General features: G+C 39.7%; 1 protein-coding gene across 2 annotated transcripts in view; it reads left to right on the top strand.

The window, feature by feature from the left end:
- The window catches only part of DAW1 (dynein assembly factor with WD repeats 1), a 41,332-nt gene extending 15,243 nt beyond the window's left edge, over positions 1-26,089 (top strand). Inside the window, exons 5-13 of one of the 2 annotated variants that reach the window (XM_068543748.1) lie at positions 1,906-2,028; positions 2,655-2,754; positions 6,812-6,919; positions 8,442-8,548; positions 9,459-9,561; positions 10,673-10,787; positions 21,437-21,513; positions 23,388-23,550; positions 25,743-26,089. In XM_068543748.1, coding sequence (XP_068399849.1) covers positions 1,906-2,028; positions 2,655-2,754; positions 6,812-6,919; positions 8,442-8,548; positions 9,459-9,561; positions 10,673-10,787; positions 21,437-21,513; positions 23,388-23,550; positions 25,743-25,777 — 931 coding nt within the window. In that variant the 3' untranslated portion in view covers positions 25,778-26,089. Of the gene's footprint in view, positions 1-1,905; positions 2,029-2,654; positions 2,755-6,811; positions 6,920-8,441; positions 8,549-9,458; positions 9,562-10,672; positions 10,788-21,436; positions 21,514-23,387; positions 25,561-25,742 lie in introns of those variants that run through there. The other variant, XM_068543747.1, reaches the window with a different exon arrangement.
- Positions 26,090-26,679: the final 590 nt, after the last annotated feature.

The raw sequence follows: 26,679 nt of genomic DNA, 5'->3' as shown, positions 1-26,679 counted from the left end.
GGGTAAAAGTTTTAAAATAAAAGTATCCATGTAAGGAAGACAACATGATGATTTGATATACATATACATAGTGAAATGATAACTGCAATTAAGTTAATTAACATCTCATCTCCATAGTTACCATCTTTTGTGTGTGTGACGAGAGCACCTGAAATCTATTCTCTCAGCATATTTCCGGTATTCAATACAGTGTTATTAACTGTAGTCATCATGCCTGTACATTAGATCTCTAGGCTTGTTCATTCTACGTAACTGCAACTTTGTACCCTTTGACCAACGTCTTCCCATTTCTCCTCCCCAGTCCCTGGTAAATACTGTTCTACTCTCTGCTTCTGTGAGTTCAACTTTGTTGTTGTTGTTGTTTAGATTGCACATATAAGTGAGATCATATGGTATTTGTCCTTCTGTGTCTGGCTTATTTCACTTAGCGTCATGTCCTTCAGGTTCATCCATGCAGTAGCAAATGGCAGGATGTCCTTTTTTCTCATGGCCGAATAATATTTCATTGTAAACATATATATGCACCACATTTGCTTCACCTATTCATCCTTTGACAGATATTCAGGTTATTTCTGTATCTCGGCTATAGTGCACAATGCTGCAGTGAACATAGGAGTGCAGGTATTGCTACGAGATCCTGATTTCGTTTCCTTTGGATATATACCCAGAAATGAGATTGCTGGATCATATGGTAGTTCTATTTTTAATTTTTTTTGGTAACTACCATACTGTGTTCCATAATGACCATACCAATTTACATTCCTCAAGAAGCTAGGAGGAAAATGCCTAGAAGAGAACCACAGATATACTGCCTTGTCAGCCTTCCTGTTTAGTTGGGTGTAGATCAGAATTTGTTTCACCTTTTATCATAACCACTTGACATTAAGACTGGCTTTTCAATTTTGTGCATTTTTTTCTGTGCTTGGGAAACATTTTTCCTAATGGAGTGTTTAAGGAATAACTAAGATACTCTTAATTTAAGCTATCAGAGGTCAATATATTGATATTAACAATTCCTGTAGTAGAATAGTCACGTTAAAGGATTGTTAAATATTAAACAAATATTTATTGAACACTTAGTGTGTCAGTCATGTTCCAGGGCCTAGGGATGATGGTGGTAAACCAGATGGCTAGAAGGACTAGCATGTATGAAAGAAACAATACAGTTCTTCAGAGACTAGTGGGAAGGGGAATGTGGCTGATCAGGGTGTGCTTTTGGAAGAAGTTGAGGTCCCAGGGGTAGCCAGGACTGCTGGCCTTCCGGACCACGAGCAAAGTTTGAATTTTCCTCTAGGTCACTGGGAAGCCATCTGAGGAAGGTTGAACAAAATAAATCCAATTTTGGTGAGGGAAATAGATTTGTAAGGGACATGTGTGAGTCAAGCCCTATTAGAAGGTGGTTTTATTTGTTTGGGCAAGAGATGGAGACAATGGAGCTAGTGAGAAGTGACCATACTAGGGATGTATTCTGAGCCTGGGCTAACAGAATTTACTGATAGAGTGTGTGTGGGATGTGAGGGAAAGAGAGGAATCAAAGGTGATGCTAAGACTTTATGGTCTGACCAACGGGAAGAATGATGTTATTTGTTGAGCTATGTTAGAGTTTCAGAAAATGTTACTGATGATTAACATTATTTAATGATATAACTATTTATATTTTAAGATTGATTATTGGAAGGATTACTCTTTATTTTATTTAGTAACTCCTTTTTGGGTTTGGGATAAAATTGGAAAGTTTCCAGGTCAAAGGTTAGATATTGTTCCCAATTTGTTTGTTCTGCCTTCACAACTTCCATTGTAAAAAGCAAGGTAAATGGGGTTATAATTTTGCAGGCAAAAACAATGAGGTCTTTATTAACACATTGCTAGTTTCACCTTGTGATGTATTTATATTGCTTGTGTTAGCTTTATCACAGGAAGCTATGATCGGACATGCAAACTCTGGGACACTGCCTCTGGAGAGGAACTTCACACCCTGGAGGGTCACAGGAATGTGGTTTATGCCATAGCATTCAACAATCCTTATGGGTAAAAAGACATCCACTTGTTCACTTATTCCTTATTAATCCATTCAGTCTTTTATTCATGTCTCCCTCTATCTATTGGGGAAGGAAAAGAGGAAGACAAAGAACTAAAAGTTATTGAGTGCCTGACATGTGCTTTGAAAACCTTTTAAATACCTTCTTCAGTGCTTAAAGGAGCTTTGGGATAGGTATTACTGGTTTCATATAACATATATAAAGTTCAAATACCCTTCCCAGGTTCACACAGTAGTAAAGAGGTGAGCAAGAGTTCAAGCTTTTGCAGGGCTGACTCTCTGCCCTTGGGAGTTCCCTGACAGGAAGTTCCTGCTGATGTTTATAGCACTGGGCTGAACATATAAACTGATACTATTCAAAAATTAGAACTCTATTTTGTTATAGAGTTCACTGAAATAGATATAAGATTGCTTGTTATCTTATTTTATTTTTTTTTAATTTTTATTCTATATTGGAGTATAGTTGATTTACTGGATAGGTTATTATTTTAAAAGTGAAATAAACTTCTGAGTAGATAGAGATCCATGTTTTAATATCTCTTCTCTTAATTCAGTATATCAAATACTGTGGTTGAATTTGTTTTCAAATTCCATATATATTCTTTTTAAATCTTAGTGACAAAATTGCCACTGGGTCTTTTGATAAGACTTGTAAACTATGGAGTGTAGAAACCGGAAACTGTTACCATACCTTTAGGGGTCATACAGCAGAAATAGTGAGTATATTTATTTCATTATATTTTTATGTTGTCATTCTTTTTGTTTTGGTTTTGTTTTACTTTCCTCTTTTTTCAGTAGAACTTATTTTTTAGAGCAGTTTTAGGTTGACAGGAAAATTGAGTAAAAAGTACAAAGATTTCTCACCTTTCCCCTCCACAGCGTGCTCCATTATCAGTATCCCTACCAGGGTGGTACGTATATTACAATTGATGAACTTACACTGGCACATCACATCACTGTTATTTCTTTTTATAATTCTATTGTAAAAGTAGTGGCTATACTTTATAATTAATTTTAAAGTCTATCTGATATTTTCAGTTTCTATATATCATGTATGGTGGTATTGATATAATTTATAAACTACTCTAGTCTTAATATCTTCCCGATGCTGTCAAAGACCCATATCCTGCTTTGACTAAGTAGACAAAGAATGGGATAAGTATATGAATACAATATCCAACCTGACGTTTTCTTTTTCACTGACTTGTCTTTAGAGGACTGACTTGAAGAGGGTTGACGAAGTTCTTAAAATAGCTTTTAACATAACTTTTTTATATTATGTAAGATATCTAAGCTGATTGTTTTCTGGATATAATTAGAACTCAAATTTGCATAAATAGTTTGATACTCTAAATAGCTTTCACTATTGGGAAGCCCTTGTCCTTGGCCAATTCTGTGTTATATCGTATAACAATTAGTGAGATAATTGGCACCCTATGGAACAAGTGATAGCTTTTAAAAATAAACAGTCTACTTATTTTAGGAATAAAGATTTGTTTATATTCATCCTTCAAATTCATTGTATGTTCATCCAACAAGAGCTCACGCTATGTTCAAGGTACTTTGCTAAACACTGGGGATACTGCAGTTAGAAATTGTAACTGACCCTTTAGTGGCACTCAACATGCCTGAAGCACTGTCCTAAGCCCTTTACATATATTAGCTTAGTCGTCCCTCATAACAACCGTAAGGGGTAGATATTTCCCCATTTTACAGTTAAGGATACTGAGGCATAGAGAGGTTAAGTAACTTGCCCAGGGTCATAAGAAAGACAGAATCTTCATTCTCATAGTGTGGCCATGTTTTCATACTCCCGTGGAATTTTGAAAAGTTTTCTTTATAGTTCCTACGAAGACATTCGTATTTTTCGTAGTCAACAACATCAATCCAATGAATATTTACTAAGTATTGACTGTGTGAAGCCCTGGCCTACGTGTGTGGGGTACCAAATAGAATCAGATGTAGTTCTTGGTCCCCCAGGGATTTTGCAGTTTTGTAGAGGGAGTAGAGGTGTCCGTGGATAAGTTTAAAGATGTGTTGTAGGTGGGCTAGAAGTTGGTGGGGAGTTCAGCGAGGGCACAGAGGGAGTGGCCAAGCCTCCATGGCCAGGACTGGTATTCGGGAAAGACTCTGCAGAGAGGTGGCAGGTGCGTTCCAGGCAGAGGGAGCTGCAGCAGCAAATGCCCAGAGGAGGTGTGTAATCGTGGTTTGTGCTTAGAAATCAAGTGGCTCTGAGTGTCCAGAGCGGTGCTTCCCAGCCTTCCCTGCACAGAAGGTGCTCATACGGAGATGCAAACACTGGGAAGAGCTGCTCCCACAGTTAGAGGTGACTGGCGGGGATCTCTGATGCTGCCCAGCTGTCTGGGCTAAGTGTGTCAGTACCTGGCACACCTGTAACCCTGCAAAGTCACATCCCAGCCTTTGTGTGATTGAAGTGAGGGAGGCAGGGGAGACCTTATTGTAGATTTCTAAAGGGTCTTAAATGCTATGCTAAGGAATTGGGACTTCATCCTGGAGATATTGCCATACTGTTGAGACTTTTCAGCTGGGAAGGGGCATGGTCAGCTTTGCATTTTGGGATGATCATTCTTTTTCCATTGTGAAGGAGAAATGGGCAGCGGATAATATCAGAAGTATGGGCCAGTGGGGATCTTGTAACCACCCAAGCAAAGATGACAAAGCCCTGTTGTGAGGCTGGTGAGGAGAATGTGAGAGAGGTTAGGGGTGGAAGGAGCAGGACTGGGTTACCAAGTGGACATGAGACGTGAAGGAAACAAAGTGTTTAGGGTGATTCCTTGATTTCAGACTCAGGCAACTGGCAGTGCCATTCACCAAGTCTGCACATAAGAGAGAAGCAGGATTCTTCGTGTGATTTGCATGTCTTAGACAGAGTGGTTAAAGTCTCCCTGTGTGATGGCCAAACAGAGGCATCCATTTGGCAGTTGGCTCTTTGGGGCTGAACCGAGCAGTGAGATCTGGGTAAAAGATGTGGATGTGTGAGTCACCGGCATCTGGGTGGCAGTAGAAACCACTGAACAACTGAAATTTCCCAAAGGGAAAGGCAGACTATAGGGAGAAAACTGGTGGGATCTTGGGAAGATGGAGAAGAGAAAATTTTAAAAGATACAATAAAAGAGACAAGAAGTTAGAGAAGAAAAGCAGAGCGCTATCAAAGCACTATCAAGAAGGAAGAAAATATCGAGAACCTCAGCAATGTTAAGTGAGATGACCAAGACCAACCAAGCCTCTCAACTGGACGTTTATCTAGAGTGGTTCCAGTAGAGTTGAAGAGTGGAAGATGGGCAGTGAGTGATGGTAGACTATTTTTCCAAGGAATTTGGTTGTAAAGGGAAATAAAGGTAGTTAAAAAATGGATATGTAGAGTCAAGGGAGGATTTGTTTTCATGTGGGAAGAGCTCAAGCATACTTACAGGCCACTGGAAAGGATCTAGCTCCTTCTAGAGGGAAGGAAAAGTTGGTGGGCTCATCTCTCCTAGGTGTGCAGGGAACATAGTGTCTTAAAATGGCAAAGTGATCTCTCTGAATCTGAGACTGGAGGAAAGGAAAGTGAGGGCCAGGGGAGGAAGTTCTCACCTGATAGGTAAGTTTTTTCAGGGAAGTATTAGGAGGCCAAGTTATCTGCTGAGGAGGAATGAGGGTGGAATCGGAGGCAAAAATGGGGAATGGGAGAATATATTGAACCAGAGGCATGTTAGACAAAATAGGGAAAGCTACTGAGGCCACAGCTGAGGGCAGAAGGCATGAATGAGCATCACTAGTATCTGCTCTACTGTTTTCTTCAACTGCCTTGGTTGAGGGTAAGGCAGGCAAATGAGTGGATAAAATCCCAGATTGATACAAGTTGTTAGGAGTTATATGAAGGGTGCAGGTGAAAAGACAGGGACTAGGAGTTTTGGGGATGCTGGCAGGAGTGATGCTTCCAGGTGTCATTTGAATGGGGGATAATGGACCAGGAGAAAAGAGAGGGGTTTACATGAAATGGAAGGTATCCTATGGGGAGGATGGAGGGGAGGCTTGGTAAGGAAGAGAGAAAGTGGAAGTACTGGGAAATTGTCACTAGAGACTGGTGTATTGGTAGTGAATCTTCTAAAGAAGGTGACATCAAGGTCAGGGTGTTGCCATGGGAGTGATTATGAAAAGGAGTCCAGGATCGTGGGTCTGGGGGTATTGGATGGATGGCGCACACGAAGGCCACCTGGGACTCGGAACTGAGAATGTGAGCCAATAGCCAACGTCCTAGGCAAGTGAGGGGGCGTGATTGATAGGATGATGAACACAGCAACAAGGAAGATGGGAGCCAGAGGGACTTCCCTGGTGGTCCAGCAGTTAAGACTCCACATTTTCACTGCAGGGGGCACAGGTTCTATCCCTGGTTGGGGAACTAAGATCCCACATGCCCCGCGGCGTGGCCGGAAAAGAAAAAAAGATGGGAGCCAGATAGCATGAATCTCAAAGGAGATGGGCTTTGCTTTTGTTCTTGTTCTTCTATGGTCTGGAAGTGACTAAGGGGAGCCAGTCCTCTCCAAGCCTGAGCTGGGTGATGTGGGAGAACAGCAGCCTCTTCTCAAGAGGAGAATGCTTCAGGATCAACCTGCAGATAAACGGCTACTCATATCTGGTATTTTGCTGCATATCTGTACAAAGAACTAGGCTGAATCTGCTGAGACAGTTACATCTCCAAGCTTTTCTGTATTAGAATTAACAATTTAAAACTCTATCTTTCTAAAATCTCTCTCATTTCATGTAATTCAGGTGTGTTTATCGTTTAATCCTCAAAGCACATTGGTGGCTACTGGAAGTATGGACACAACGGCCAAACTGTGGGACATTCAGAATGGAGAGGAAGTGTTCACTCTCACAGTATGTTACTAATGTTAATAACATCAAGAGTTTTACATTTTCATTAGCTATTCCTTTGGGTAAGCCTTTTACTTGTGTGTGTGTTTTTTTTAATAAATAAATTACTTAATTAATTTTTATTTTTGGCTGCGTTGGGTCTTCGTTGCTGTGCGCGGGCTTTTCTCTAGTTGCGGCGAGCGGGTGCTACTCCTCGTTGCGGTGCGCAGGCTTCTCATTGAGGTGGCTTCTCTTGTTGCAGAGCATGGGCTCTAGGCACGTGGGCTTCAGTAGTTGTGGCATGCGGGCTTCAGTAGTTGTGGCGCAAGGGCTTAGTTGCTCCGCGGCATGTGGGATCTTCCCAGACCAGGGATCAAACCCATGTCCCCTGCATTGGCAGGTGGATTCTTAACCACTGCGCCACCAGGGAAGTCCCTTGTGTTTGTTTTTATTTGTATTTTTATTACAAAATGAACTCTAAGAAGATGTTTTTGAGCAATTGGTTTTCAGACTGTAATAAAAGAGCGTTTCAGCTGGTTTGCTGACTATTCCCTAAGACTTAAATGGACATGCTGGGGAAGCCAGATGGGCTTTTTATTTTGACTAACTTCAGTCTATAAGCCGTACCAACTATTGCTTAAAACCTATGGTCACCTACCTGGCTAAAAGCAAAGGAGATGGAGACTGGCACCTTTTGGAAGAGGCAGAAGTGGAGGAACCTGCCAGAAGATTTCTTAAAGAAACTCCCTTCTTTTCTAACCTCCAGCCTTAGAAGCCTCTGGTATTACAAAGTCTGAAGTATAAGGGGCAAGTGGCAGGAAGTGACAAGGCCAAAGAGCACTGCCTGCAGAGTGGATGCTGGTGGTGTGTCTCAGCAGGGGCCCCTGTCTGTCGCCACCACATGTCCGTCCAGAACCGTCCTATGACTGCTACCCTCCACTTCTTCCCGCCTCAGCGAAAACTACCAAACAAAAAAGCGTGATGCTCTGTGGCGATCAGTGGGGACAATTGGATGGGAAATCACGTTATCTTATTCTTTCAAATTATAAATGGATTTAAAAAATAGGACCCATTTTCTAGGAGAACTTTTTCTAGAAGTTCTCCTTCTAGAAAAAGTTAAAATGGACTAGAAAAAGAGAGGAGAATCAGTGTTTTTAACTAACACCAAGGGGTTTTCTTTCTTAAATCAGAGAGCCTCGTTTTATTCACGTAAGTTTACTTTTCCTGCTCTTCGTACTCATCACTTCTGTGGGTCACGCTTCTTCGCTGCCTCTTCTTTCAGACAAATGCCTAAGAGCGTTGGAAGGTGCGTGTCCTGCTCTACACATGTCTTTATTAAAATTAAATGGAGCTGAACATTAAAATTCTGAGCACACAAATGTAGTTCAGCTTGTTTGCAATCTCTCCCTATCCAGCCAGCCACTGATCTCTCTTCTCCCTATAGAGCTTTGCCTTTTTTAGCATTTTCTTTTCGACTATTATGTTATACATTTGTAGAAATTGTTTCATCTACAGGTATGCATGACGATATCTGCTCTTTTTCCAGGGACACTCAGCTGAAATCATCTCTTTGTCCTTTAACACCTCAGGAAACAGAATCATCACGGGGTCTTTCGATCATACAGTTACAGTGTGGGGTGCTGATACTGGAAGGTATTCTTGATTTTTAAGAATTGTTTTTAACCTGCATCAGAAGATTAAGAAGATAGCCTTTGTTATTTATCAGCTTAATGTTAAATCTATTAACTTTACCTTGGATTCCATAGGAATAGGACACATTGAAAGCAAATTAATTCATTCTTTAATGATATTTCTGATCCACCAAAAATATATGCTTCCTCGGAATTCTGAGGAAATAATGCCAAACAGTAACATAAAAGGAGAATGTTAACAATAGCCTGGTTACACAGCTATTATTTATTCCATGTACTATGTAATCAAATTTCAATGGCTTGTCATTATGGTAGGCATGGATATCATGAATAAATAAAATCATGGCTAATGATCCAAATTTAATTTTGTCCGAGAACTTCAATTTCCTTCCTAATTATTTTTGGTTCTAGTTGCTAAGAAGTTAACTAAATTAGCCTATTTTTGTTGGAAAACTCCACTCTTGGACTTGTCTGCGTTTTGATAGAGGGACCAATTATCAGGGGGTACCAATCGAGACAGTTGCAACAAGAAATGAGAGAGAAGGAAGGGTTCTCAGACGATTGATGGGTAGTTTCTGAACAACCAAGGGGTCCACCTATCTGGTGTAAAAATAGTTCTAGAATTTCAGATTACCTTTATTATTTTTTACCCATGCCTTTCTGAAGTGTTGTCTTAAGTAATGTTGTTATCTTGGGTTGTTTAAAATTTAAGTATATTTTTTGCTGAAATGAAATTAGTAGCCTAGTTGACTCTTTTTGGAGCTACAGTTAAGCCATCTTTGATTGGTCATCATAGATATTATTTGTGAAAAATAAAATTCAGACTCTTACACCAATGGCTTGAGATCATTCTTTGTACACATTCTTGATTAAGGAATCTTTCACCAGTCTGAACCATTTCCATTTTGTAGGAAGGTGTATACCTTAATTGGGCATTGTGCTGAGATCAGCAGTGCCTTATTCAGCTGGGATTGCTCTCTGATATTAACTGGCTCTATGGACAAAACCTGCATGGTGAGCTCAAGAAATATCTTTGCTTTATAATTCTTATGTCTGTACTTTAGACTGTGTCAGGTATTCATTGCAACATTAACAAATTTTAAAGGTGCTATAAAATTAAGATATTAATTTATCAACAATTGGTAATTTTTAAATTTCAAGTTTCTGATCCTCCAAGTTTGAAGGAATTATGATGTAAAATAGTTTTAGTTGATTTAAATGTGTTGAAAGATCTTATTATTATTTTTTTTAAATTTTATTTATTTATTTATTTAATTTATGGCTGTGTTGGGTCTTCGTTTCTGTGCCAGGGCTTTCTCCAGCTGCGGCAAGCGGGGGCCACTCTTCATCGTGGTGCGCGGGCCTCTCACTATCGCGGCCTCTCTCGTTGCGGAGCACAGGCTCCAGACGCGCAGGCTCAGTAGTTGTGGCTCACGGGCCCAGTTGCTCCGCGGCATGTGGGATCTTCCCAGACCAGGGCTCGAACCCGTGTCCCCTGCATTGGCAGGCAGATTCTCAACCACTGCACCACCAGGGAAACCCAAGATCTTATTTTTTTAAAAGGCGTGTTATTTTTGTTTAATGCCCCTCTATTCCTTTATTAAACTTCGATTAGAGTGAACTTCACAAAGTCTCAACACAATGCCTCCCTGCCTTTACGTTTCTGTTGCTAAGAGCTTATGTTCTAGAATTATTTTTAGATATATAGGTTATATACCAAATGTATTATAATCTTATTGTGCTTTTCATTTTCTAGCATTGTAGTTTTAGATCAAGCTCTTTACCATTTGATGCCCTTTGCATGAAAAGAGGATGCTTCCATTCCAATCAAAGAAGCATGCACTTTGAGATTTTTTTCCTAATGTAGTGGCAGATTTGTGCTACCCATTCTAAATGTCTGTCTTTGGACTTCCCTGTGTCCAAAGTGTGCCTTGTTAGATGGTTGGCTGTGGTCTCTGGTCATGAATCAAGGGAAAATGAACAAACGTGAAAATTATACACATGATTTTGGCACAGTTATTTAGCCAGCCATAAACATGTCGTAAAGACTACTTCTGGCCATCTTTGCACTTTAGATAGGAAGTCATAGTCTTCGTCATCTTCTTCTTTTTTTAAAAAATTGCAGCTGTGGGATGCTACAAATGGAAAATGTGTGGCAACATTAACAGGCCATGATGATGAAATACTAGACAGCTGTTTTGATTACACTGGAAAGCTTATTGCAACTGCTTCAGCTGATGGTAGGTAATCTGTTGGTACATTTAATTTACGGAGAGATTTATGTTTTGTTTGATAAACACGTGTGATTCTACACTATAGGTCATCTCCCTGGTGACCAGCTATGATAGAAACTACATGTGCCTCATCTCTATGATGTCCATGTATGTCAGTACACTATGTCTGTATCATATTCTTGATAATCACATGTGATGCTATAGAATGTCTGCATCACCTCCTTGACAACCACATATGATGTTAGACTAGATCTTCATCTCCTTGATAACTATATATATTGGTGTATCTTGGGTCATCTCCCCCTAATGATCATGCATTATGCTACACTATGTTGTTCTCATCAGCTTGACTGCCACTGATGGTTCTATAATAAATCTGCATTGTCTCCTTTATAACGTGTGCTGCTCTAACATGTCTAGTGAATCATCATGATGAACATATATAATGTTGTGCTATACATCATTTTCTTGAATTCCACTTATGATTCTACACCATGTCTGTCTCATCTTATTGATAACCACGGTCTGATGCTACACTGTGTCTAATCATCTACTTGACAGCACTATATAGTTGTATACTTTGCATCATTTTCTTGACAATGACAAACGAAGTTATGCTATATCTATATCTTTTTAAAATAAATATGTATGTTGTTATGGTATTGTTTATCTCACTGATGACACTATATGATGCCATAATACGTCTGTGTTGTCACCTTTACAACCACATATGATGCAATGCTGTATATGCAAAGTCTGTTTGGCAGGCACATGTGATGCTACATTATGACTGCATTATCTCTCTTTTTTTTTTAACATCTTTATTGGAGTATAATTTCTTTACAATGGTGTGTTAGTTTCTGCTTTATAACAAAGTGAATCAGCTATACATATACATATATCCCCATATCTCCTCCCTCTTGCGTCTCCCTCCCACCCTCCCTATCCCACCCCTCTAGGTGGTCACAAAGCACCGAGCTGATCTCCCTGTGCTATGCACCTACTTCCCACTAGCTATCTATTTTACATGTGATAGTGTATATATGTCCAGGCCACTCTCTCACTTCGTCCCAGCTTACCCTTCCCCCTCCCCGTCTCCTCAAGTCCATTCTCTGCGTCTGCGTCTTTATTCCTGTCCTGCCCCTAGGTTCTTCAGAAACATTTTTTTTTTTTTTAGATTCCATATATATATGTGTTAGCATACGGTATTTGTTTTTCTTTTTCTGACTTACTTCACTCTGTATGACAGACTCTAGGTGCATTATCTCTTTGATAGCTATGTATGATATTTAAAATAAGATTTTTCTCTGATAATCCCATATTATGAATGTCTGTGTGCATGTAATCTCCTTGAAAACTAAATGTAATGCCATACCATGTCTATGTCATTTCCTTCACAATCATGTGGAGTGCTACGCTATTCTGCATTATCTCCTAGACAACTGTGTGTGATGATATAGTTTGTTTCGTATCCATGATGGCCATGTGTGGTGCTGCTATATATCTGTGTCATCTGTTGATAACTGCATATGTTGCTACACTTGTATGTGCCGTCTCCCTGTAGTCCATAGATGACTATACACTGTGTCTCCATTATCTGCTTGCTGCTATGTATTATTGTATGATGTTACATTATGTCTTTTCATCTTCTTGAGAACCACACATCATGCTATACTATGGCTGCATTATCTCCTTGATGTCCTCACACAATGCACACTGTGTCTACATCAACATTCTGACTACCATGTGCGATCTTACATTACATCTGGATCATCTTATCAATGGTCGTGTATCATGCGACACTATGTCTGTCTATCTCCTTGATTCTAAACTATGTCCATGTCATCTTCTCATCTACAGTGTAAGGCGCTATGCTGTGTCTAGGTCATCTCCCTGATGAACACATATGATACTACACTCTATCTTCATCATCTTTCTGATGACCACATTTGATCCTAGACTATGTCTGCACCATCTCCCTCATGACCATGCTTGACGCCAGCCTATGTCTACATCATCTCTGTGATAACCACAGGTGACACTATATCTGTGTCACCCCCTGTGAATGCGTATCATGCTGCTCTATGACTGTGTCATTTCCCTGACAACATGAGCAAGCCTCCACTCTGTCTAAGTCACCTCTCTGATAATCACATATGATGCTACACATATGTTTAATTCTCTTAATGACCATATGTGACTTTACATCATGCTTGTGTAAATTCCTTAACAGCTCTTTAAGAAATTCTGGCAAAAATGGAATGCTTTTTCCAGTCATGATTTGTTCACTTGTTCTTTGCCTGTATTTGCTCCTGGTGACTAACATACTTTTAAGTAGTTACTTTGTGTTATAATCAGTTGTAGAATTTTGCCAGTGTTTCATTTTAATTACAGTCTTTATTATTGTCTCCCTTTTCAAAATTATATTTGCATGCTTGTTCTCTTACTCACTAGGACTTTTCCAAGGTGGTCCTTTAATCATACATACATGTCCTTTTTACATCGTGGAACATAAACACCCTGAATCTGGAGAATTTTATTTTTTAAACTATTTACTTTCTCATCTTCTCACAGATCTTTGCTTTTCAAAATCATCCCTTAACTATAATTAATCTGCCCTTTTCATTTTAAATATCATTCTCATTTATACAAAAAAATCTATTCATTAAATATATATGGAGTACCTACTTTGTGCCAGGAATTGTTTTAGGAGCATAGGATATATCAATGAACAAAAGAGATGGGAATCTCTTTCCTCCTGGAGCTAAGTTGTAGACGGGGGGACAATAAATGATACTGTGCATGTGTTTTATATAGAGTATTAGATTATATAGAATGTCAGGAGTTGGTCAGTGCTATGGGGGAAGAAACAAGCAGGGACGAGGGATCAGGATGTTGACGGATGGATGAGAATAATATATAAGCTTGATTCTTTTAGTTTTGTCCTTTCTATCATCTGTTATTTTCCCTAGCAGTGATTCTTTCCTTGTTCGATAGCACATTACTTCCAAAAAACTCTTCTTCTTTTCTTTGTTTTGTAAACCTCTTCTCATTCTGTCCCTCCTAAGTCTTGATGTTTACAGCAATTTTTTTTTTTAATTTATCTCTGGTCTTTGCTCCTCATTCCCTTCTTAAAATTAGATCTCATTCAACAGAGTTAGTTGCCTGTGCAGCTACAATCTGTTTTTTTATATTTATCGCCTTTTTCATTTTCATTGGAATTACTCTCAAGGTTGAAATTTTTGGTGTCTTATTCATATTTCTATCTTATAAAAACCTACAATTTCAGGCTATATTATTTTTATGTTTTCTGAAGTTTAAAAATGCTTTTGTAAAATTTAGTATACTAATCTATACTGGATATTTTTGTCTTATTAACAAACTCTTTTTAAAAAATTTTTCTCTATTTTTAAAATTTTTTTAAAGATTTTTTTTTATTAGTTATCTATTTTATACATATTAGTGTACATAGGTCAATCCCAATCACCCAATTCATCCCACCACCACCTCCCCACCAGCCCCGCTCCCCCCTTGGTGTCCATACATTTGTTCTCTACATCTGTGTCTCTATTTCTGCCTTGCAAACCAGTTCATCTGTACCATTTTTCTAGATTCTACATATATACATTAATATACGATATTTGTTTTTCTCTTTCTGATTTACTTCACTCTGTATGACAGTCTCTAAGTCCATCCACATCTCTACAAATGACCCAGTTTCGTTCTTTTTTATGGCTGAGTAATATTCCACTGTATATATGTACCATATCTTCTTTATCCATTCATCTATCGTTGGACATTTAGGTTGTTTCCATGTCCTGGCTATTGTAAATAGCGCTGCAATGAACATTGGGGTTCATATGTCCTTTTGACTTATGGTTTTCTCAGTGTATATGCCCAGTAGTGGGATTGCTGCGTCATATGGTAGTTCTATTTTTAGTTTTTTAAGGAACCTCCATACTGTTCTCCATAGTGGCTGTATCAATTTACATTCCCACCAACAGTGCAAGAAACTTCCCTTTTCTCCACACCCTCTCCAGAATTTATTGTTTGTAGATTTTCGGATGATGCCCATTTTAAACGGTGTGAGGTGATACCTCATTCTAGTTTTGATTTGCATTTCTCTAATAATTACTGATGTTGAGCAGCTTTTCATGTGCCTCTTGGCCATCTGTATGTCTTCTTTGGAGAAATGTCTATTTAGGTCTTCTGCCCATTTTTTTGATTGGATTGTTTGTTTTTTGTAATATTGAGCTGTATGTGCTGTTTATATATTTTGGAGATTAATCCTTTGTTGATTCGTTTGCAAATACTTTCTCCCATTCTGAGGGCTGTCTTTTCATCTTGTTTATAGTTTCCTTGGCTGTGCAAAAGCTTTTAAATATCATTAGGTCCCGTTTGTTTATTTTTGTTTTTATTTCCATTACTCTAGAAGGTGGGTCAAAAAAGATTTTGCTGTGATTTCTGTCAAAGAGTGTGCTTCCTATGTTTTCCTCTAAGTGTTTTACAGTGTCCGGTCTTACATCAAGGTCTTTAATCCATTTTGGAGTTTATTTTTGTGTATGGTGTTAGGGAGTGTTCTAATTTCATTCTTTTATATGTAGCTGTCCAGTTTTCCCAGCATCACTTATTGCAGAGACTGTCTTTTCTCCATTGTATATCCTTGCCTCCTTTATCATAGATTAGTTGACCATAGGTGTGTGGGTTTATCTCTGGGCTTTTCTGTTTTTGTGCCAGTACCATATTGTCTTGATTACTGCAGCTTTGTATTATAGTCTGAAGTCAGGGAGTCTGATTCCTCCAGCTCCGTTTTTTTCCCTCAAGATTGCTTTGGCAACTCAGGGTCTTTTGTATCTCCATACAAATTTTAAGATTTTTTTGTTCTAGTTCTGTAAAAAATGCCATTAGTAATTTGATAGGGATTGCATTGAATCTGTAGATTGCTTGGGGTAGTATAGTCATTTTCACAATGTTGATTCTTCCAATCCAAGAATATGGTATATCTCTCCATCTGTTTGTGTCACTTTGATTTATTTCATCAGTGTCTTATAGTTTTCCGAGTACAGGTCTTTTACCTCCTTAGGTAGGTTTATTCCTAGGTATTTTATTCTTTTTGTTGCTATGGTAAATGGGATTGTTTCCTTAATTTCTCTTTCTGATCCTTCATTGTTGGTGTATAGGAATGCAAGAGATTTCTGTGCATTAATTTTGTATCCTGCTACTTTACCAGATTCATTGATTAGCTCTAGTAGTTTTCTGACAGCATGTTTAGTATTATCTATGTATAGTGTCATGTCATCTGCAAACAGTGACAGTTTTACTTCTTCTTTTCCAATTTGTATTCCTTTTATTTCTTTTTCTTCTCTGATTGCCGTGGCTAGGACTTCCAAAACTATTTTGAATAATAGTGGTGAGAGTGGACCTCCTTGTCTTGTTCCTGATCTTAGAGGAAATGCTTTCAGTTTTTCACCATTAAGAATGATGTTTGCTGTGGGTTTGTTGTATATTGCCTTTATTATGTTGAGGTAGGTTCCCTCTATGCCCACTTTCTGGAGAGTTTTTATCATAAATGGGTGTTGAATTTTGTCAAAAGCTTTTTCTGCATCTATCGAGATGATCATATGGTTTTTATTCTTCAATTTGTTAATATGTTGTATCACATTGATTGATTTGCGTATATTGAAGAATCCTTGCATCCCTGAGATAAATCCCACTTGATCGTGGTGTATGATCCTTTTAATGTGTTGTTGATTCTGTTTGCTAGGATTTTGTTGAGGATTTTTGCAACTATATTCATCAGTGATAATGGTCTGTAATTTTCTTTTTTTGCAGTGTCTTTGTCTGGTTTTGCTATCAGGGTGATGGTGGCCTAGTAGAATGAGTTTGGGAGTGTTCCTTCCTCGGCAATTTTTTGGAAGCGTTTGAGAAGGATGGGTGTTAGCTCTTCTCTAAATATTTGATAGAATTCATCTGTGAAGCTATCTGGTCCTGGACTTTTGTTTGTTGGAAGATTTTTAATCACAGTTTCAATTTCATTACTTGTGATTGGTCTGTTCATATTTTCTATTTCTTCAGGGTTCAGTCTTAGGAGGTTATACCTTTCTAAGAATTTGTCCATTTCTTCCAGGTTGTCCATTTTATTGGCATAGAGTTGCTTGTAGTAGTCTCCTATGATGCTTTGTATTTCTTCGGTGTCCATTGTAACTTCTCCTTTTTCATTTCTAATTTTATTGATTTGAGTCCTCTCCTTCTTTTTCCTGATGAGTCTGACTAAAGGTTTATCAATTTTGTTGATATTCTCAAAGAACCAGCTTTTAGTTTTATTGATATTTGCTATTGTTTTCTTTGTTTGTATTTCATTTATTTCTGCTTTGATCTTTATGATTTCTTTCCTTCTATTAACTTTGGGTTTTGTTTGTTCTTCTTTCTCTAGTTCCTTTAGGTGTAAGGTTAGATTGTTTATTTGAGATTTTTCTTGTTTCTTGAGGTAGGATTGTATTGCTGTAAACTTCCCTCTTAGAACTGCTTTTGCTGCATCCCATAGGTTTTGGATTGTCGTGTTTTTGTTGTCATTTGCCTCTAGGTATTTTTTGATTTCCTCTTTGATTTCTTCAGTGATGTCTTGGTTATTTAGTCTTGTTTAAGCTCCATGTGTTTGTGCTTTTTACGTTTTTTTCCCTGTAATTTATTTTTAATCTCATAGCGTTGTTGTTGGAAAAGATGCTTGATATGAGTTCAATTTTCTAAAATTTACCGAGGCTTGATTTGTGACCCAAGATGTGATCTATCCTGGAGAATGTTCCATGTGCACTTGAGAAGAAAGTGTAATTTGCTGTTTTTGGATGGAACATCCTATAAATATCAATTAAATCTATCTGGTCTATTGTGTCATTTAAATCTTGTGTTTCCTTATTAATTTTCTGTCTGGATGATCTGTCCGTTGGTGTAAGTGTGGTGTTAAAGTCCCCCACTATTATTGTGTTACTGTCGATTTTCTCTTTCTTAGCTGTTAGCATTTGCCTTATGTATTGAGGTGCTCCTATGTTGGGTGCATATATATTTATAAGTGTTATATCTTCTTCTTGGATTGATCCCTTGATCATTATGTAGTGTCCTTCCTTGTCTCTTGTAACATTCTTTATTTTAAAGTCGATTTTATCTGATATGAGTATAGCTATTCCAGCTTTCTTTTGATTTCCATTTGCATGGAATATCTTTTTCCATCCCCTCACTTTCAGTCTGTATGTGTCCCTAGGTCTGAAGTGGGTCTCTTGTAGACAACACATAGATGAGTCTTTTTTGTATCCATTCAGCGCACCTGTGTCTTTTGGTTGGAGCATTTAATCCATTCACATTGAAGGTAATTATCGATATGTATGTTCCTATTACCATGTTATTAATTGTTTTGGGGTTGTTTTTGTAGGTCCTCTTCATCTCTTGTTTCTCACTTAGAGAAGTGAGAAACACACTTTAGCATTTGTTGTCAGGCTGGTTTGATGGTGCTGAATTTGCTTAGCTTTTGCTTGTCTGTTAAGCTTTTTTATTTCTCTGTCAAATGTGATTGAGATCCTTGTCAGGTAGAGTAGTCTTCGTTGTAGGTTCTTCCCTTTCATCACTTTAAATATATCATGCCACTCCCTTCTGGGTTGTAGAGTTTCTGCTGAGAAATGAGCTGTTAACCTTATGGGAGTTCCTGTGTATGTTATTTGTCATTTTTCCCTTGTTGCTTTTAATAATTTTTCTTTGTCGTTAATTTTTGTCAGTTGATTACTATGTGTCTTGGTGTGTTTCTCCTTGGGTTTATCCTGCCTGGAACTCTCTGTGCTTCTTGGACTTGGGTGGCTATTTCCTTTCCCATGTTAGGGAACTTTTCAACTATAATCTCTTCAAATATTTTCTCGGGTCCTTTCTCTCTCTCTTCTCCTTCTGGGACCCCTATAATGTGAATGTTGTTGCATTTAATGTTGTCCCAGAGGTCTCTTAAGCTGTCTTCATTTCTTTTCATTCTTTATTCTTTATTATTCTGTTCCGTGGCTATGAATTCCACCATTCTGTCTTCCAGGTCACTTATCCGTTCTTCTGCCTCAGTTATTCTGCTATTGATTCCTTCTAGTGTATTTTTCATTTTAGTTACTGTATTGTTCATCTCTGCTTGTTTGTTCTTTAATTCTTCTAGGTCTTTGTTAAACATTTCTTGCATCTTCTCAATCTTTGCCTCCTTTCTTTTTCTGAGGTCTTGGATCATCTTCACTATCATTCTTCTGAATTCTTTTTCTGGAAGGTTGCCTATCTCCACTTCATTTAGTTGTTTTTCTGGGGTTTTATCTTGTTCATTCACCTGGTACATAGTCCTCTGCCTTTTCATTTTGCCCATCTTTCTGTGAATGTGGTTTTCATTCCACAGGCTGCAGGACTGTAGTTCTTCTTACTTCTGCTGTCTTCCCTCTGGTGGATGAGGCAATCTAAGAGGCTTGTGCAAACTTCCTGATGGGAGGGACTGGTGGTGGGTAGAGCTGGGTGTTGCTCTGGTCGGCAGAGCTCAGTAAAACTTTAATCCACTTGTCTGCTGATGGGTGGGACTGGGTTCCCTCCCTGTTGGTTGTTTGGCCTGAGGCAACCCAGCACTGGAGCCTACCAGGCTCTTGGTTGGGGCTAATGGCGGACTCTGGGAGAGCTCACCTCAAGGAGTACTTCCCAGAACTTCTGCTGCCAGTGTCCTTGTCCCCATGGTGAGCCACAGCCACCCCCTGCCTCTGCAGGAGACCCTCCAACACTAGCAGGTAGGTCTGGTTCAGTCTCCTATGGGGTCACTGCTCCTTCTCCCAGGTCCTCATGCACACACTACTTTGTGTGTGCCCTCCAAGAGTGGAGTCTCTCTTTCCCCCAGTCCTGTTGAAGTCCTATAATCAAATCCCGCTAGCCTTCAAAGTCTGATTCTCTGGGAATTTCTCCTCCTGTTATCGGACCCTCAGGTTGGGAAGCCTGATGTGGGGCTCAGAATCTTCACTCCAGTGTGTGGACTTCTGTGGTATAATTGTTCTCCAGTTTGTGAGTCACCCACCCAGCAGTTATGGGATTTGATTTTATTGTGATTGCACCCCTCCTACCATCTCATTGCAGCTTCTACTTTGTCTTTGGATGTTGCGTTATCTTTTTCGGTGAGTTCCAGTGTCTTCCTCTCGATGACAGTTCAGCAGTTCGTTGTGATTCCGGTGCTCTTGCAAGAGGGAGTGAGCACACGTCCTTCTACTCCACTATCTTGAACCAATCTCTCTTATTAACAAACTCTTAAAACAGTTGGATCACTTTTCTTTAAGGCTTTTGAAATGTCCAACTAAGTTGCAAGTTTTATATTTTAATCATATTAATTCTAACATAGCAATTTTTGTCTACTTATTCCTGAAGTTGACATTGTCAGAAAGATAAGTAAAAAGAAAATTTATTAAGATATTTTGCTTTTCTCCATATGAAAATTAAGTAACCAAAATTCCCTATCCTTGCTAATTTTACCTTGATGTAATGCTATAATTTATGGTGAGACAGCATCCTTCACCTGGGCAGATAAATTTTAATTTTTTTTCTGACAACAATTTCACTACTTCTGTCTTTCTCCTTCTATGCTTATTTAACTCCTCTATTCCTTTTTTTTGTTTTAAAATAAATTTATTTATTTATTTATTTTTGGCTGTGTTGGGTCTTTGTTGCTGCGCACGGGCTTTCTCTATTTGCGGCGAGCGGGGACTACTCTTCGTTGCAGTGCACAGGCTTCTCACTGTGGTGGCTTCTCTTATTGTGGAGCACGGGCTCTAGGCACACGGGCTTCAGTAGTTGTAGCACGCGGGCTCAGTAGTTGTGGCTCACGGGCTCTAGAGCACAGGCTCAGTAGTTGTGGCTCATGGGCTTAGTTGCTCCGCGGCATGTGGGATCTTCCCAGACTCGGGATTGAACCCGTGTCCCCTGCACTGGCAGGCAGATTGTCAACCATTGTGCCATCAGAGAAGCCCCAACTCCTCTATTCCTTAATTCTAAGGAAACGTATATACTATTGTACTTCATCTATCCATCCATCCATCCACCCATCCATCTACCCTCCACCCTACATCTATTTATTGTGTTTACTATGAGTTTGGCACTTTTGGACACTGGGGATCCAATAGGGAACAAACCATTCTATTAGCCTTTTCTGTTGAAAAGGGTTTCTTAGTGCCTGTTCTTTGTTCATTGAGTAGTGAATGCTGTTCCTTCTCAGGAAGGCCTCTTGATCTTCTGTAACCTTAGACTCATATTTGGTGTATGATGTTAGTCTTGCTGTTTATTTCATCCTCAGCCTCTCAAAACTTGTTTTAATTCCCCTTTTTTCTCTTAAAAATTTTATTCTTTTTGGAGTCCTGTCTCCCCACTCCCATCTACCTTGGAACCCAATATCTCTTCTAATAAGCTTGGGGCTAGAGAGATGCTCCTTTTCACTCTCTTCTCCTGCAGTGGAACCAGCTTGCATTTTAAGTATTAAGTGGCTGGTTCTCACTGCAGGCAAGAAGACAAACTTAGCACAAAGTGTGTGTGTCAGAGGGATAGACATTTAGATAATTCAAGGCGTGTGGTCAAAGTTCGGTATTTCAGATGAATTTATATATATCTCAACTCCTCTCAAAAAGGAACAGCAAGAGTTTTCAGTGCAGCCACAAGAAAATGCATTACCAAATTGGAAGGCCATGAAGGTGAAATTTCAAAGGTGAGTTGCTTTCTCATTTGGAGAAATTTATTTATTTTCAAAAAAATAGGTAGCTGGCTTAGTATAAATAGGTCTATTGGCACTAATGGCACCAAGGTTTGGCCAGTTATCTCATATTTTCTAGAAATCAGTTAGCTAAAGACTTTATTTTTAAAAGTGTCCTCAAACTCAGCATAATAAATGATTTCTAAAACCTTTTACAAAGTATAAAACAGCATTCTCCTCAGCCATGAGCAGAAGATTCTGTTAGCTAAAAATACTTATTAAAGCTATTAAGCAGCTAATAAAGTATTTTTCCTGGTTCTAGTAAACACACAAGTTTATATTATGCAAAAGACATGCTGCACAGCAAATATCAAGTGTCCTGTAGATTAGATGCAATTGAAGAAGTATCTCCTGGAAATATTTAACACTTAACAAAGTTAAAAATGACCTATTTTGAAACTTGAAAGCTGTAGTTTAGGATTTTATATCAACTCCTCCCAAAAGCTTATGCACAGAGCAGGGCCATCCAATCAGCGATCTGAGGTTTAGATGTGTCCTCAGAATATTGTATTGAAGGCTGGGACTGGTGACTCTCACCCCCTAGTTTGGCCCAGTTCTTTGGTCTCATACCTGAGATAGATTTCTCGTTCCTCGTAAAATATCAGCTTGATGGTTTCAGGTCTGCAGGCTCCTGCTGGACCCCGGGGCGGCCCGCTGCTGCGCTCTCTCCCCATCTCCTGCCTTTGTACCTGCTGCTGGTGGCCATTGCCCCCTTGCCCATCAGGGTTGGTCTCTGAGGCAGTGCAGGGCACATCCTGTTCACAGGCTGGGAGGCCTTGGGGGCTGGCAGGAAGAGGGATGGGATGTGTGACCATGGGAGACAAGCCACAGAGGGAGCCCAGGCCATGTTTCTGAGAGTCTGGTGTGTCACACTCAATAAGCGCACATGTTTTTGTGTGTGTGTGTGTGTGTGTGTGTGAATAGAAAGAGTTCTCAAACTATATTACTGCATTTTATGCTTGTCAAGTATATATTACCTATTGAATTGCCATCCAGTAATGGCATTTCTATGGGGTGCCAAACTAAGGTATTCATTCATTCATTTGTTCATTCACTTAGCAAATACTTTTTGAAAGCTCCCACTGTGCTAGGCATTATGCTAGGCCCTAGTGACACTGTGATGAAAAAAGCCGTGGCCTTGGGACTTGCCCTCATCAAACCTTCAGTTACAGGGGAAGTGGCCCAAATTGTCATCTTCTGATGCTTTAGAAAAGGTTATAAGCATGATGTCCAGAGGAACTGAGGACTAACACTTTTCTCTGCTGCTCAGATACCATGTGACAATGCCTGGCACGTAGGGGCTCTCAGGACACATTGATGGAAAGTTCTGTGCTTTAAGTAGCAGCAGACAAGAAGTCCTCCCTTAGTGGCCCTGACATTCTATGCCACAGATTGAAGGACGATCCCTCTGCTTGTGATGACAGAAAGTTGGTTTGCAGAGGTGACATCGAGGTTTGGGTACAAAGATGCCTGGCTGTGATCTCATCCACACCAGGGCTCTGCCTCTTGGTTTGCGTGGGGAGATTGGCATCAGGAGCCTTTGGAAAGAAGCTGGGTAGGGAACACTCAAAGTATAACGGAGCTTTGGTTTTTATCCTTAGAACTGTGTGTGACGGGTGGGCAATCAAACTTTACTGTCTAGATTGTAATTTTCATGTATTAGTTCCTGCAGTATTTTTCCCATCCTGAAGGAACTGCTCTGTGTAAGAATAAATACCAGGCTGAGAAGGTGACAGGTACTTAGTAATGTCCGCTTTCTGCTGATTAAAAATATAGTGGGAATCAAATTACACAAACCTGTGATCACTTTTCTTCTTTCTTGCTTGTAGATTTCTTTCAACCCCCAAGGGAACCGTCTTCTCACTGGCAGCTCTGACAAAACAGCTAGAATCTGGGATGTTCAGACTGGTCAGTGCTTACAGGTTCTTGAGGGACACACGGATGAAATCTTTTCATGTGCTTTCAACTATAAAGGTGACATAATCATTACAGGTAGGGGAGAAATAAACACCATCGACTCAGTTTTCCTTTCAAATTGGCTGTTAGAGTCAGTAAGCTGGATACCAAAAGGAGACACTCCCATCCCCACCAGGGTCCCTAGCTCATCTTGGTGCCTTTTGTGTCCATTATTTAATTTTAGCTGCATTGCAGAACCACAGGAGTGAGCTCTGCCACTGACTGTAAGGCTTTATGAATTCTCAATTTCAGTTGCTCCAGGCAAAGTAAGAATTCAGTAGCCTGCCTTCCTGTTTACTACATTTCCCCAGGCATAGTCCATCAAATGGTCAATATTCAGTTGATGGCAGTAAATGTTAGTAACTAAAACAAGTCAGGACCTGAGTTCTTCACAGTGGGATTTATAGCCCATTAGAGATTTGTTCTTTGAGTGAAATTGTTTTCTCCTTGGATGTCCCCTCATAACAAATTAATATTGGGGGAAAAGAACACATATTGAGCAATTTTTCAATGATTAACGATTTATTGTGAATAAATTATATTAGCGATATTTTATAAGAACTGGATTGAGATCAGGTTAATTTAGATTGTGGAAAGGGGAAAAAATGACAAGAATATGGCACAATGCTAGTGCACTGCCTCTGGAGGAAACCTTGGCAGGGAAGGGGAAACCTTGCTACAGTGGTGTTGGGTAGGGATGCCCACGAGGGCACAGAGGAGCGAATCTGCCTAACTCTCAGTGATTCTCATTGTGCCCAGAAGATTTTTAAATTGCTTAACTAGTCTAGTAAGTGAAATGTCACATATACAAAGTTGGCTCTATATATTGGCTGATTAGGTAGCTTCCTAATCATATAACTTTAGAGGTGCTGAGAATAATCTCCCCTTTGCCCTGAAATACCACCCCTTTCCACCTAATTATGGATAATTTCTAAAATTGCAGATTACTTCCTTTGGGCTTACGGTTAGCGAGTGTTGCTAAAACGTAGGTACTCCTAAGACAATGCCGTAATAAAGAATGTTGGATCCTTTCTCACGATGAGGAAGGAGGTGGGAGATTGTGACAGGAAGCGCAGGAGCTGAGGGCCAGGCTTTCCTAGTCCACACCGATCATGTTAAGCCGGGCCAGCTGTGCAGTACCTCTTCCCCTCAACCACAGAAGACCCTGGAGAGTTAGGGAAGGAAAATGTGTTGATTGTGCCTTGTTTTAGTGGTGGCCTTCAAATGCCTGAGCTCTTTTAAGATATTATCGATTTATTTAGTACTTCCCAAAGCACCAACATGCTAAATACTAACCCACTAGATGCCAGCGCTGATGAGAATGGGGGTGACACGTCTGCCTGGCCATCAGCAGAGATCTGTGTTTGAGCTCATCTGCCCTATTTTCTTGTCAGACCCCGGTGTGATTAACTGCATGCATGTTTTAGTGGACTGCCTGAGGGTTTAGAGTCACTAAATGGAAGGAAACTGTCCGGTGTGGTCATGACACTTTTAAAAGTACGAGGTGCCCTTGGGTGGCATGTGCGGTTTTCACACGCTTTCCCGATCCGCGCAGCCCTCCCACTTCTTCTATCGATGGTACCTGCCCGGCCCCTGAGGTTGAGAGAAGCAGCAGCGCCCAGCACCGCTCCATACCAGGGCCGTCGTTCCCACAGACAGAATGTGGATGGCGTCCCTGGGGGAGGAGTTGTATCAAGGCTGCTTTGGAAGAGTGTCGATCATAGTCGTGGGGAGGGCGGGAGGATGCAAATCTCACATTCTGACTGACGATGAGAAAAATCTGTTGACATTTTGAGACGTTCCAAAGTGGGATGGGCTGCCCCCTCGTAAGCTAGTCACTCAAACCTGGAGATGTTCAAAGTCACCATATTTCCACCTGGTGGCACTGTGTGAAGGTGGGGTGGGGGGATAAGCAGAGGGATGGCTGATGTAGTTGCATTCTCCGGTCCTCTCCAATTCTCAGATGCCATGAATCTCGCGGGGGTGCGTAAGTAGAATGTGAACTTGCCCAATTTATGACTGACATGGAAAAATGCAAAAAAAAAAAAAAAAAAAAGATTCCCACCCCCCGAACGCCTGAGCTGTGGAGGGGCTCTGCAGCTGGGCACTGAGGCTCTAGCACATTAAACATACTGATCATCGACAGTGACCCAGAAAATGTCAACCTGTAAAAACAGAGAGAGTTAAGTGAATAAAATAAACTAATTTTGTGAAATTTGCTGTATTAGGTAGCAAGGATAATACCTGTAGGATATGGCGCTGATTGAAGAAAGCCAGTCCATGAGGAAACTTGCCACTTGGCATCACAGCCAGCCAGCAAGCTATTGTGACATTTCATGTTTTCTCTTTGTCCACAAGTCAACCTTTTATACACTGTCGTTAGCTTCACAGATATGACCATTAAAGCTGATGGACTTATATCATTCCTTGATATTATTTGGTAGAGATGACAGGAACACACATACTGTTTGGCAAATGTCACTGGTTATTTCAATTTTCTTTCTTGGTAGCATCACGATACTGATAAATGAAACAAGAGTAATGTAACAATGTGTCTCCTAGATTCTGCTTTGAAGCCTATTATTATAATTTCTGTTGAATAAAGTTTTTGGAGAAAATTTTTTGTGAATTTTTGTGAAAATATTTTTGTGCATGACTGTGTTTACAATGTATGTTTTCTTCCTTGTGACGAGAACTTGTAACATCTACTCTTTCAGCAGCTTTCAAATATGCAGTACAGTTTTATTAACTATAGTCACCATGCTGTGCATTACATTCCAACAACTTAATTATTTTATAACTGGAATTTTGCACCTTTTGACCCCCTTCACCCATCGTGCCTCTGTTCTCTGTATGAGTTCAGTGTTTTTCGTTTGTTAGTTTGTTTTAGATTCCATATATAAGTGAGATCACATGGCATTTATCTTTCTCTGTCTGACATTTAGTTTTAGTCTAATGCCCTCAAGGCTCATCCATGTGGTGGCAAATGGCAAGATTTTTTTTCTTTTTTATGGCTGAGTAGTATTCCGTTTGGTGTGTGGCGGACTAGAGTCCTAGAGAAGCATCATCCCGGGGTCTGGATGCTAGTTTCTTTTACAGAACAGGGAGAGGGGGAGGTGAGGAGGTAAAGTAAAAATGGCCATAAGTTTGGCAAATATCTCCTGG

This window comes from Eschrichtius robustus, chromosome 5, assembly GCF_028021215.1.
Source record: "Eschrichtius robustus isolate mEscRob2 chromosome 5, mEscRob2.pri, whole genome shotgun sequence".
Lineage (NCBI taxonomy): Eukaryota > Metazoa > Chordata > Mammalia > Artiodactyla > Eschrichtiidae > Eschrichtius > Eschrichtius robustus.
This window is presented reverse-complemented; position numbering and strand designations above follow the sequence as displayed.